Genomic DNA, 12670 nt, shown 5'->3' on the forward strand with positions numbered 1-12670 from the left:
AATTATGGGGAATTTCATTTCTGTAATTTATACATTTTCATAATGTATAAATAGTATCTTACTTATTAATTAGACTCAATAACGCACAATGATTATAGAAAAGATAGATAAGGCTTAACACACACACACACACACACACACACACACACACACAGATACACACACACAGACACAGATACACACACAGTTTTTTCAACGTTCCAAGGCCTGTCAGAGAGGTATAAACTGTCAGCGTGCTGCTCTGTTTCTTCCTCCAGGTGAATTTACATACCGCTTTTAAAATGAAAATAAATATATTCTTCTTTTTTTGTGTGTCCACCGTGACAGTGTTAAAAGTCACTAGCGGGGTAAGAAAGTCTTAGGCGAAAGAAGAAAGGAAGTATTGTATGAACCACGGTTAATACACAATTGTTCCTTGGAAGGAAAAGGGAGATCCCTGGGAGCCTCTTCTCTTTTCCACCTTAGTAAATAGGAAGGATTGGTTTACTGGATGTGCTAATTATCAGCTTGAAAGACAAGAAGACTTCATGCAAATTCCTGGGGAGCAGTCAAAAGGATGGGAGAGAATGGGAACAGGATGCTAGGAGACACTGGGATCCAGAGCAGCGGGTGGAATGGAGGTGTTGGGAGGATTTGCTGGCTTTGCTTGGGATCGGTCCTGCGAGTCAACAACTACTGTATGCGGTGTGGATCCCATCGGACGGTGTCGCTGGCCCGCCCGGGGAAACGGGAATTGGAGAGAGACAGCTAATGTTTGACCGAGATGAGAAATTGCTTCGTTGGCTTAAGGGAAGCAATCTTGTTTCAAAACCACATGCATTCGTTATCCCTGGTTGGGCGCTGCCACAGCATTTAAACCAGTGACCTTTAGACGGCATTCCTCAACACACGGTCCCCACCATGAGGTAGCCCTGGAGAGTGGATGTGGCACATCTACTATGGATGGCATTCTGAGGATGTCATGGCTGTCTGCAAATACACCGGCAAGACATCGAGGTTCCTCTTTTAGGAGCAGATGCGTTACTTAGCGCATTTTACTCTTTACTGAGTTATTAACTTGCTCCTTTTGTTTGAATGTGCAGCAGTGAAGAACACCTGGATTGAAAAGTCTAACCCTTCAGAGACCAATCAGGCGGATTTTGCTTTGTTAGTTTTGGTTCCTAAATTGTGATGGATTCAAAAGGTGATAATGAGTTGCTTGGCCTCTTACAAAGCCTTTTAATCTTCCTCTCTTTGTACGATCTCTTTCTTTTTCTGGCTCTATTTTCTTTCTCTAGCTTTTTTGTTGGGTTACTGTTGTTTATCAGTCTGTCTATTTGGGGAAGGAAGAGATGGATTGTACTGGCCATTCGACGGGAAAACAACAGTCTCATCCTTATCACTAGATAATTGAAAAAAATTCCCTTACTTGTCATTAGGTAATCTCTAATGCCCAATTTTGCTTTTTTAAGATCCTATCTAAATGAATTCTACCGGCAAAATTGCAAACAAGGAATCCTAATTAGAGACAGAATTTATAAGTAATCCCTGTTTGACAATGGATTTCTTTTAGAGAGGTTGAAAACAATCATTAACATCAATTTAAATGCTTATTTACTTTACAGTGGTTAACTATAAAGTGACCTTTGAAGAAGGGTATATTTTGAAAAATTAAGCAGGAAGGTTGGGGCTGCCAGACCTTTTGGGGATGAATTTGAAATAAACCACTCAGTGTACTGAGACTGACCATCCTACAAACTTTGGTAACTCATTAAATATTCAGCTTTTTCAAAACATGATGAAAGTGGCTCATTTGAAATTTTTGGGTTGCTATTAGGTATGTTCAAATAATATAGTATTTAGCATTCCTGTAGATGGGCAAGTGTTAGGGTGTTTATTTGATAAAACAGAATAGTTGGCTGCAGGAGAAATGTTTCAAGTAAAATTTTAAAATTGAGATGATTTTCTCTTATTTTTTAAGGAAAGGTGGTAAAATTGTTTTCTTGAGACTTCAGTCTTCAGAGAGATTCTACCTGGGTACATAATAGAATAGGAAACACTTATATGGTACTTCCTATGTGTCAGGTATTTTTCTAAAAGTTTTATACGTATTAAACCACATACCCCAGGATAACCCTCCGAGGTTAACACTATTGTCTACCACTCCTTTGTTCTTAATTAATAAGCTTTGTTTTTTAGAGCAGTTTTAGATTCACAGCAAAATGGAACAGAATGTACAATGATTTCTTTTTTTTTTTTTAATTTTTTTTTTCAACGTTTTTTATTTATTTTTGGGACAGAGAGAGACAGAGCACGAACGGGGGAGGGGCAGAGAGAGAGGGAGACACAGAATCGGAAACAGGCTCCAGGCTCCGAGCCATCAGGCCAGAGCCCGACGCGGGGCTCGAACTCACGGACCGAGAGATCGTGACCTGGCTGAAGTCGGACGCTCAACCGACTGCGCCACCCAGGCGCCCCTGTACAATGATTTCTTATGTACCCTCTGCCCGTTCCCCCACCCCCAGACTCCCCCCCTCCTTTGTCAACATCCCCTGCCAGAGTGGTATGTTTGTTACAGTGGTGAACCTATGTTGACACATCAGTACCACCCCAAATTCATAGTTTAGTTGAGAATTCATTCTTGGTGTGGTACATTCTTTGGGTTTCGACAGATGTATAATGACATGTGTCCACCATTGTAGTTCCGCTGGCCTAAAAATCCTCTGTGCTCTGCCTATTCATCCCTCCCTCTCTCTTAATCATTGTTACTATCTCAGTAATTTTGCCCTCTCCAGAATGTCTTGTAGTTGGAATCATACAACTGTCTTTAAAAAACAAAACAAAACAAAACTTTTTTAACGTTTATTTATTTTTGAGACACAGAGAGAGAGTGTGTGAGTGGGGAAGGGACAGAGAAAGAGGGAGACACAGAATCTGAAGCATTCTCTAGGCTCCAAGCTATAACTACAGAGCCCAACGTGGGGCTTGAACCCACGAACTGTGAGATCATGACCTGAGCCGAAGTTGGACTCTTAACCGACTGAGCCACCCAGGCCCCCCAGCTCATTTCTTTTTCAATGCCGAATAAAATTCCATTGTCTGGTTGTACTACAGTCTATTTACTCATTCACTTATTAAAGGACGTCTTGGTTGCTTCCAAATTTTGCAATTATGAATAAAGCTGCTATCAGTATAGTGAGGGTTTTGTGTGAACATAAGTTTTCAACTCCTTTGGGTAAATACCAAGGGATTGTGGGATTGTATGGTAAGAGTATGTTTAGTTTTATAAGAAACTGCCAAACTATTTTCCAAAGTGGTTCTATCATTTTGCATTCCCACCAGCAATGAATGAGACTTAATGTTCCCTTACCAACATTTGGTGTTACCAGTGTTTGGGATTTTGGCCATTTTGATACATGAGTAGTGGTATTTCATTGTTGTTTTAATTTTCAATTCCCTAATGACATATGATGTTGAGCATCTTTTTATATGCTTGCCACTTATGTGTCTTCTTTGGGGAGGTGCCTGTTAAGGTCATCTGCTCATTTGAAAAAAACTTTTTTTTATATTTACTTATTTTTGAGAAAGAGATAGAGCACGAGCTGGAGAGGGACAGAGAGAAGGAGAGAGAGAATCCCAAGCAGGCTTTTCACCACCAGCCCAGAGCCAGACATGGGGCTCCATCTCACTGACTGTGAGATCACGACCCAAGCTGAAATCAGGAGTTAGATGCTTAACTGACTGAGCCACCCCGGTGCCCTGGTCTTTTGCCCATTTTTTAAATCAGGTTGTTTGTCTTATTATTGAGTTTTAAGGGTTCTTTGTATATTTTGGATAACAGCTTTCTATTAGATGTGTCTTTTGCAAATATTTTCTCCCAGTTTGTGGCTTGTCTTCTCATTCTCTCAACAGTGTGTGTCAAAGAGCAGGAGCTTCAAATTTGAATGAAGTCTGGAGTTTGTCAATTACTTTTTTTCATGGATTATGTCTATATTTTGTATGTTAAACATATTATATACTGTATTCTTACAATAAAGTAAGCTAGAGTGGTGACTGAGTGGTTCAGTCAGTTAAATGTACGACTCTTGATTTTGGCTCAGGTCATGATCTCACAGTTTGTGAGTTTGAGCCCCACATGATTCTCTCTCTCTGCCCCTCCTGTGCTCTCTCTCTCTCAAAATAAGTAAAATAAACTTAAAAAAAAAAAAAAAAAAGAGTTGTGTGCTCCCAACTGATCCAGCCAGGCCCTCCCAAAGAACTTTTTAACTTTCCTCACAAGGCTGGCCTACTGACAACAAATTTTTTCAACTTTTGTCTGAGAAAGCCTTTATTTCTCCTTCACTTTTGAAGGATAATTTTGCAGAGTACAGAATTCTAGGCTGATGGTTTTTTTTTTTCCTTCAAATATTTGATATTCCACTCCATTCTCTTCTTAATTGAATGGTTTCTGAGGAAAAGTTGCATGTCATTTTTATCTTTGCACCCCAATAGGAAATGTGGTAATTTTTTGTTTGCTTGTTTGTTTGTTTTGTTTTTTGTTTTTGTTTCTTTTTGCTTCTTTCAGGACTTTTTCTTCTTTGAATATGATATCTCTAGGTGTAGTGTATTGGGCATGTATCCTACTTGGGCTTTTCTGAGACCTGGATCTAGGTTGGATGTCTGACATTAATTTGGGGAAATTCTCAGTTACTGTTTGTTTAAATGTTGCTTCTTTTCCTTTCTTTCTTTTCCTTCTGGTATTCCCATCATGCATATGATACCTCTTCTATAATTGTCTCATAGGTTTTAGAAATCCTAATTTGTTTTTGTTTTTTGTGTTATTTTTTTTCCAGTTTGCCTTTTTTTGCTTTTCAGTTTGGAAGTTTCTCTTATTATACCCTCAAGCGCAGAGACTCTGCTCAGCTGTGTCTAGTCTATTAATGAGTCCATTAAAGGCAGTCTTCCTGTTACAGTGCTTTAATCTCTAGCAAATCTTTTTTCTTCTTCCTTAGATTTCCCATCTCTTCACTTACATTATCCATCTGTTCTTACATGCTGTCTACTTTTTCCATTAAAGCACTTAGCATGTTAATCATAGTTTTAAAAAATTCCTGATCTGATAATTTCAATATATCTGCTGTATTCTGACTCTGGTTCTGATGCTTGTTCAGTCACTCCAAACTGTGCTTGTCACTTTTTACCATGCCTTGGAAATTATTGTTGAAAAGTAGGCATGGTGTCCGGGGTAAAAGGAACTGTGGTGAATAGCCCTTTAGCAATGTGATGGTAAGGGGTGGGGGAGGGGAAGCATTCTGACTGACTAGGTCTCAGTCTTTTGGTAAGCCTGCCCCCCTGGGCTGTGAACTTCAACAGTACTTTTCTTTTCTTCAGTTTCTCTCCACCTTATGTAAGGGAGAATGGCTAGAGGAGTTGGGTACTTCCCTTCCCCCAGGTGGGTTAGACCCTGCTAAGACTTCAGCAAGTTAGGCTCTGGTGAAATAGTTTCTCCTGAGGGCAGATCTCGTTAAGAATAGAATGCTCCGGCATCTTCAAAATGGCTTCTGTTCTTTCTGCTAGAGGAAGCCCCAGGTGATTTTTCTTTGATATTCACTGTGACAACTTGGTAGAGCTCTTGGAGGTAACTTACAAAACTGTGGAGTACCCCCCTTTGCCCCCCATTGTCCCCCTGAAATATTTCACTCCAGACTTGTCCTCACTGAGCCTCTAGCAATTTGTCAATACATTTTAGGTGTTCCTACGCTGGCACTGCTTCCCAAGAGGTTTGAGCTTGTGGGTTTCTACTCCAGTATTTTGTATATCTGTATGTCTATGTCTCCAATTTGAGGGGCAGTGGTTTGGTCTGTGACCTCGCTTCTCTGACCGATTTAAAAAGAACTGTGGCTTTTTCAGTTTGTTCGGCTTTTTACTTTTTAGGACAGAGAGATAACTTGTAAATTCCTTGCATGCTGGGCCAGAAACACGTATAAGGAAACCAAGGCACAAACCTATTTATTAATTTGATTAAGGCCCCCAGCTGGTATGTGGTACAGCCAGGATTTGAATCTAGGTAATCTGGCTCAAGAGTCTGTGCTCTTAACCACCATACCATTGAGGAAAACAAGCAAGTTGGGCAAGTGGGCAAAGGATGAATATGTTTTCTTACCATGAGATTGATTGTTCACGTCTCTTAAGCTACATTTTCAAAAAATTTTCCTTAAAGGAAACAAGTGTCAGAGGGTTGACTTGTAGTAGATACAATCAGTAAATATTTTAGAGTGAAAACAAAAAAATCACTGCTAAACTGACCACCTTTGCAGATGACGGTTCAGTCTGCGTCCATCTTTAGGGACAATACACAAATATTGCGTATTTAACTTTTTCATTTAGCATTATATCATGGGGATTTCCCCATATTTAGGTATCTTTTTTACAAAGTACATTTAATAGCTGTATGTTCTACGTTGGTGATGTACTAAAACTTACAAAAATAATATTCTCTTATTGTATGGCATTTGATAATTATGGTTTTTCTCTTACAATGGTAGATAATGTTCAGCAATTGTTTCCCTTCCTTTGAGTAATTTCATTCAAGATAGCTCCATGAATGTGTTTATTGGGTCAATGGGTACAGATACGTGTATAACTATTGCTGACTTTTGTCATATTGGTTTCTAGAATGGTTGTACCAACTTTCTGGGCTTCCAAAATGGTATAGTGATATAAAATGTTATATATACATATGTTGAAAACCTCTTACATGCAAGTGCAGTGTCAATACAAGAAGGCTCTAAAATGGCACCACTTCCATAAACGGATGCATGACGTTTTTCCAGATACTCAGTTTATATTGCATCTAGCCTGGCATGTAGGAGGCATTTCACAGATAGTTATCGGATGGATAGATGGATAGGATGGATGGATGGATGGATGGATGGATGGAGGACATCCAATTGATTCCTTCCAATCAACGTACAGAAAGTTAGTGGCAAAATTGAGATGATACTCTGATTTATAAAATAGAGCTCTTTCTCCTGCTATCCCTGTGGTTTTACTGCATTCACCAGTATATTTTGTATGCTTAGTATGTGCAAAATGCTGTTCTAGAAGCTGGGGTCCTAGTATCAATAAAACATAGCTCCACCCATCGCTTACCTCACAGTTTGATCGAGAAACTCACAGACTTCTCTGGATCAAATTCTCGTTCGTAAAATTAATGTAGTGACCTCAGAAGTCCCTTCTAGTTTCTGAAACTCCAAATTTCCCAATTCTAGATATTAAGACTCTAGAGTAAGATTATTTCAAAGAATAATCTAAAAGAACTGGTGGTTCAAGATAATGATAGGTCTTCTCTATTTTCTCTTTGCTTCCTCCTTTCCTAACCTCCTGCCTTCTTGCCTTCCTTCCAGCCTTCCTTTTTCATCATGCAATGCATACTAAACAGCAGATAAAATTCAATGTTAGGAATAAGATAAGTCCTCTTCTCTTAAAAAGTCTACAGTCCAAAGTGGGAAGGTTTTTTGAAGAAGAATAGTTTAGCAACACAACAGTACTACACACAGTGTTCATGTGTATGTGAATGTGATGTGCTTACTCTAATATTCTACCTAAAACTTAAATTGAGTGGTCTCCAGTATTAAAGCAGAGGAGGGAATCTGCTAAATGCTTCCAAAAGTTCATGGAAAATACCATTGAGTCTTGAAGGTTTATCTTGGGAGAAAATACTGGTACCGTACTTGCCAATATCAAGACGAAAGAGAACAAAGGCAAATGGACTCACCACTTCTCTTCTTCTACTTGCACTCCTACGGACTGGAACTTACTGGGTGCTTTATTCTCCCCTGTTTTCTCAGGCTCTTCAGCATCATCCACCTGAAGAAATAATCAAATAAGTAGAGGTGCCCATTTTAGTCGTCTTGCTGGAGAAACAAATGTCACATTTTGTCAGAAACATCTGCAGTACTGCTGGAATGTTTTGTGATTTGTAGCCTTTTTATTCAACATTTATATGTTTGATGAGGGCCATCACTACGCTGTTGGCATGTGCTTTGACTCTGCTGATCTTAGTAAAATGAAATTTTGTGTACTCCCCAGATAAATGTCTATGATGGCTCCTAAGATTTGTAAGTGGTGCTTACCCGTGAACACTACACTAGAAAGGAATACTTACTTCCTAGAAACATGTTCTTGGAAGTTTTGAATTTGCAGATAACAAAATACAAAAGAAGAAAGAAATTTCATTTATTGTAGTTAGAATTGTTGATATTGATAGATTTAGGTATCAACTTTTTAAGATAAACTGTATAGTATCTTCATTTTTTCCCCCTTAAACTAAGAAATTGACTTTCAGTAACAAGCCATGATTCCTGAATAGCTATGTGTAGACTACAGCTCACATAGAAAATGTATCTTTACTCATTTATTTATTTGTTTATTTATTTATTTTGACAGAGAGAGAAAGAGAGCATGCTTGAATAAGGGAGGGAAAGAGAGAGAGAGAGAGAGAGAGAGAGAGAGAGAGAGAGAGAGAATCCCAAGCAGGATCCGCCCTGCCGGCACAGAGCCAGATGCAGGGCTGGATCTCATGAACCTTGAGACCATGACTGAAATCAGGAAACCTTAGCTGAAACCAAGACTTGGACACTTAACCAACCGAGCCACCCAGGTGTCTTGAAAATGTGTCTGTATTTAAATGAGAAGCTACATGACAAACCTAAATTTGAAATAAATGTTAGGACTATTCAGAGCAATTAGATTCTTTTCTTCTTTTTTTTCTGTGTATTTAATAGATTTCTTTTTCTAAATATAAAAGTAACTTAATGTAAGTTACATGAAATTAAAATATGTAAATATATAACGTAGAAAGGTAAAGCCCCCCAAGAATCACTTTCAAGCCTTTGAAGCATTTTTGTCCATCTATTAATATGTGTAATATATATGTAATTGATTATTAATACTAAATATATACAGATGAAGTTACACTATATATATTTTTTCTGCAATTTGCTTTATTCATTAATACTGCTATCCTTTGGGTATTAGATCACGGCAGTAGATACAGCTCTATCTCAAGTCTTTTGTTTGCTACATAAATATTCCCTTTAATGACTACATAAGCAACATGGGCAACATGGGTAATTTTCTCCTTGTTTCTAATTATCTAGTATTACAATTAATATTGCACATGTATCAGAACAATTAGAACAATTGTGCAAATGTTTGGGAAAAATCCTTAGAAGTTGAAATGTTAAATAGAAAGGTGGGGAGCATGTTCAATAGTAAGGGATATTAATTGCCAAATTGCTTTTCAAAGCATTTATCATCTTGCCATAATTGGTGTATGGGAATATCCATTTTCCTATACATTCACTAACACTAAATATGGCAAACTTTAAAATTTTTGCTAATATCACAGGTGAAAAATATTTATTGGCCTCTTGTGCTTCTATCTGTAAATTGCTTATTCATATCCTTTGCTAGTTTTTGTGTCCTTATCCTACTGAGTTCTTTTTTATTTTCTTCAGAAGAATTTTTTTAAATGTTTATTTATTTTTTATGGGGCGCCTGGGTGGCGCAGTCGGTTAAGCGTCCGACTTCAGCCAGGTCACGATCTCGCGGTCCGTGAGTTCGAGCCCCGCGTCAGGCTCTGGGCTGATGGCTCAGAGCCTGGAGCCTGTTTCTGATTCTGTGTCTCCCTCTCTCTCTGCCCCTCCCCCGTTCATGCTCTGTCTCTCTCTGTCGCAAAAATAAATAAACGTTGAAAAAAAAATTAAAAAAAAAATGTTTATTTATTTTTGAGGGAGAGACACATACAAAGTGTGAGCAGAAGGGCAGAGAGACAGGGAGACAGAATCTGAAATGGGCTTCAGGTTCTGAGCTGTCAGCACGGAGCCCGACACGGGGCTTGAACCCACCAAGGGTGAGATCATGGCCTGAGCTGAAGTCTGATGCCGAACCCACTGAGCCACCCAGGGATCCCATTATTTTTAATTTTGTTATTTGTAGAGCCTGTATCTTATGACCCTTCACCACTCTTTCTTGGTTATACATACTTTAAATATTTTCTCCCAGTTTATCATTTGTCTTTTATTTGTTTATTTTTAAGATTTTATTTTTAGGTAATGTCTGTATCCAACATAAACTTGAACTCACAACCCAGAGATCAAGAGTCCCATGCTTTACCACTTGAGCCAGCCAGGTACCCCTATTATTTGTCTTTTAAACTTTGCTGTTAATTGTACAGAATCTTAAAATTACTATGTAGTGAGGGGTGACTGGGTGCCTCAGTTGGTTAAGTGTCCGACTTTGGTTCAGGTCAGGATCTCAGAATTTGTGAGTTCACTATTATGTAGTGAAACCTTTTATGGCTTGGAAAAGCCTTCTTTACCCCTAGGCATATTTTTTGTTTTTTAAATTTATTAAAAACATATTTTATTTATTTATTTTTCAGAGAGAGAGAGAGAGAGAGAGAGAAGAAGGGGCAGAGAGAGGGAGAGAGAGAATCTCAAGCACAGTGCTGAGCCCCAATGCTGAGCCAAATTCATGAACCGTGAGATCATGACCTGAGCCAAAATAAAGAGGTGGCCATTTAACTGACTGAGCCACCTAGGTGCCCCAAAGACCACCCCTTTTTAAAATTTATTTATTTATTTTGAGAGAGAGAGAAAGAGAGAGAATGTATGCATGCATGCTCATGAGGGAGAGGCAGAGAGAGATGGTACCCTGAGTGTATTTTTTAAAGTTCTCCTGTATTTACTTTTATGCTTTCATTTTTCCTTTTCATAATTAGGTCTAAAATCCATTTTCCTGAAATGTCCATGTGTAAGAAACAAAGTAGAAATTAAACATTTTTCCCCTATATGGATCATCAATTGATCTGGCTCCTTTTATTTACTAATTCATCTTTCTGATCTGAGATGCCAACTTTATGTTCTACCAAACTTCACCCATACATTCGCATGTATATAGCCCTGTTTTAGGTCAATTTTATAATAAATCTTGATATTTTCTATGGCATAACTCTTCCTGTAATTCTTTTTTTTAATGTAATTTAAAAAAATTTCTAGGTTATTTTGGGGTATTAACTTCTAAATACATTTAACATCAAATTGTCAAATCCCTTCTCCCAGCTTCTACCCAGTGATAAAAATCACATTGGAGTTTCTTTAAATTTTTGTATACCTTTTTGTTTTGTTTTGTTTTTTGGTATGCTTCCCGTCCAGCACAGAGCCCAACATGAGGCTTGAACTCATGACCTGAGATCAAGAGTTGGACACTTAACCAACTGAGCCACCCAGGTACCCCTTTTCTGTGTAACTTTTGGGAGAATTGCTGTCTTTACACTATGGGGTATTCTCATGCAGGAATATTGCATAGTTTTCCAATCAATCAGATCTCTTATGTATTGTATAAGGGAAGGTTTTAGATTGTTTTCAGATAAGTGTTATACATTCTTTGTGAAGCTCAATCCTGTTACAGTTTTTGGTACTAATGTGGATGGGCTCATTTTCTGTTTATCAGTGATATATAGAAAACTTACTGGTTTCTCTGTATTTATATTGTATTCTTTCACTCTACTGAATTCTACTGATTTTTCCAGTGATTTCCATTAGATTTTCTAAGGGGACATGCGTATTATCTGCAAATAAGAGCACTTTTACTCTTTCTTTGGAATGTTTACACCTCATTTCACATTCTTGCTTTGTGTATTGGCTAATAAAGGCAAATAGTGCTGAATAAATACATGAAAACAGGAATCTAGATCTAGTTTCTGAATCTAATTGAAATGTCTTTACCATTTCACCTTTATTTTTTTAATGTTTAAAAATTTTTTTTGTAATGTTTATTTATATTTGAGAGAGAGAGACAGAGCACGACCAGGGGAGGTGCAGAGAGAGAGGGAGACACAGAATCTGAAGCAGGCTCCAGGCTCCATGCTGAAGCATAGAGCCTGACACGACGCTCGAACCCATGAACGCGAGATCATGATCTGAGCCAAAGTGGTATGCTTAACCAACTAAGCCATCCTGGCACCCCTATTTCTTTTTTTTATTTTTAAGTTTATGTATTTATTTTGAGAGAGAGAGAGAGCAAGCAGGGGAGGGGCAGAGAGAGAGAGGGGAAGAGAGAATCCCAAGCTGTGCAGGGTTGGCAGCACAGAGCCTGACTCTCACAAAACCACAAGATCATGACCTGAGCCAAACTGAGTCACCCAGGCACCCCCAGAATTATGTTTATTTGATAAAATATATCAAGAATCTTGATATTTTTTCTTGTATTATTAAATACTTTATTTTTTAAAAAGTATTTATTTTGAGATAGAGAGAGAGAGAGCATGGGGGAAGGGCAGAGAGGAAGGGAGAGAGATTGAGAATCCTAAGCAGGCCCAGTGCTGTCGGCACAAAGCCCCAGTCGGGGCTCAAAATCCCAAACCGTGAGATCATGACCTGAGCTGAAATCAAGACAGACACTTAACCTAGTGAGATACCCCGGTGCCTCTATTATTAAATACTTTAAATGAAACAAGAATTATTTGCTTCTTGAAGGTTGGGAATTTTCTGTGAATTTATCCTGGTGTGTGCCATTTCAGGGAAGTATATTTTTTACTTTATTTGGCAATGTATTCTATGGTTATTTGATTTCTTCTTGCTGGTTTTATACTTCCTCTTACGTTAGTAATACTAATTTACATGTACGTCTATTTTATTTAGACCTT

The 12670-nt window shown here is 38.2% G+C and overlaps 1 protein-coding gene across 12 annotated transcripts in view; it reads right to left on the reverse strand.

The window, feature by feature from the left end:
- Positions 1 to 12670, reverse strand: part of DLGAP1 (DLG associated protein 1) — an 898848-nt gene that overhangs the window by 48597 nt on the left and 837581 nt on the right. For all 12 annotated transcript variants that reach the window (XM_040479302.1, XM_040479303.1, XM_040479300.1 and 9 more), the window contains one exon: positions 7736 to 7827. In XM_040479302.1, the coding sequence (XP_040335236.1) occupies positions 7736 to 7827 (92 nt within the window). The remainder of the gene's footprint in view (positions 1 to 7735; positions 7828 to 12670) is intronic.

Source organism: Herpailurus yagouaroundi, unplaced genomic scaffold, assembly GCF_014898765.1.
Source record: "Herpailurus yagouaroundi ecotype Mexico unplaced genomic scaffold, PumYag 142, whole genome shotgun sequence".
In the NCBI taxonomy this organism is placed as follows: Eukaryota; Metazoa; Chordata; class Mammalia; order Carnivora; family Felidae; genus Herpailurus; species Herpailurus yagouaroundi.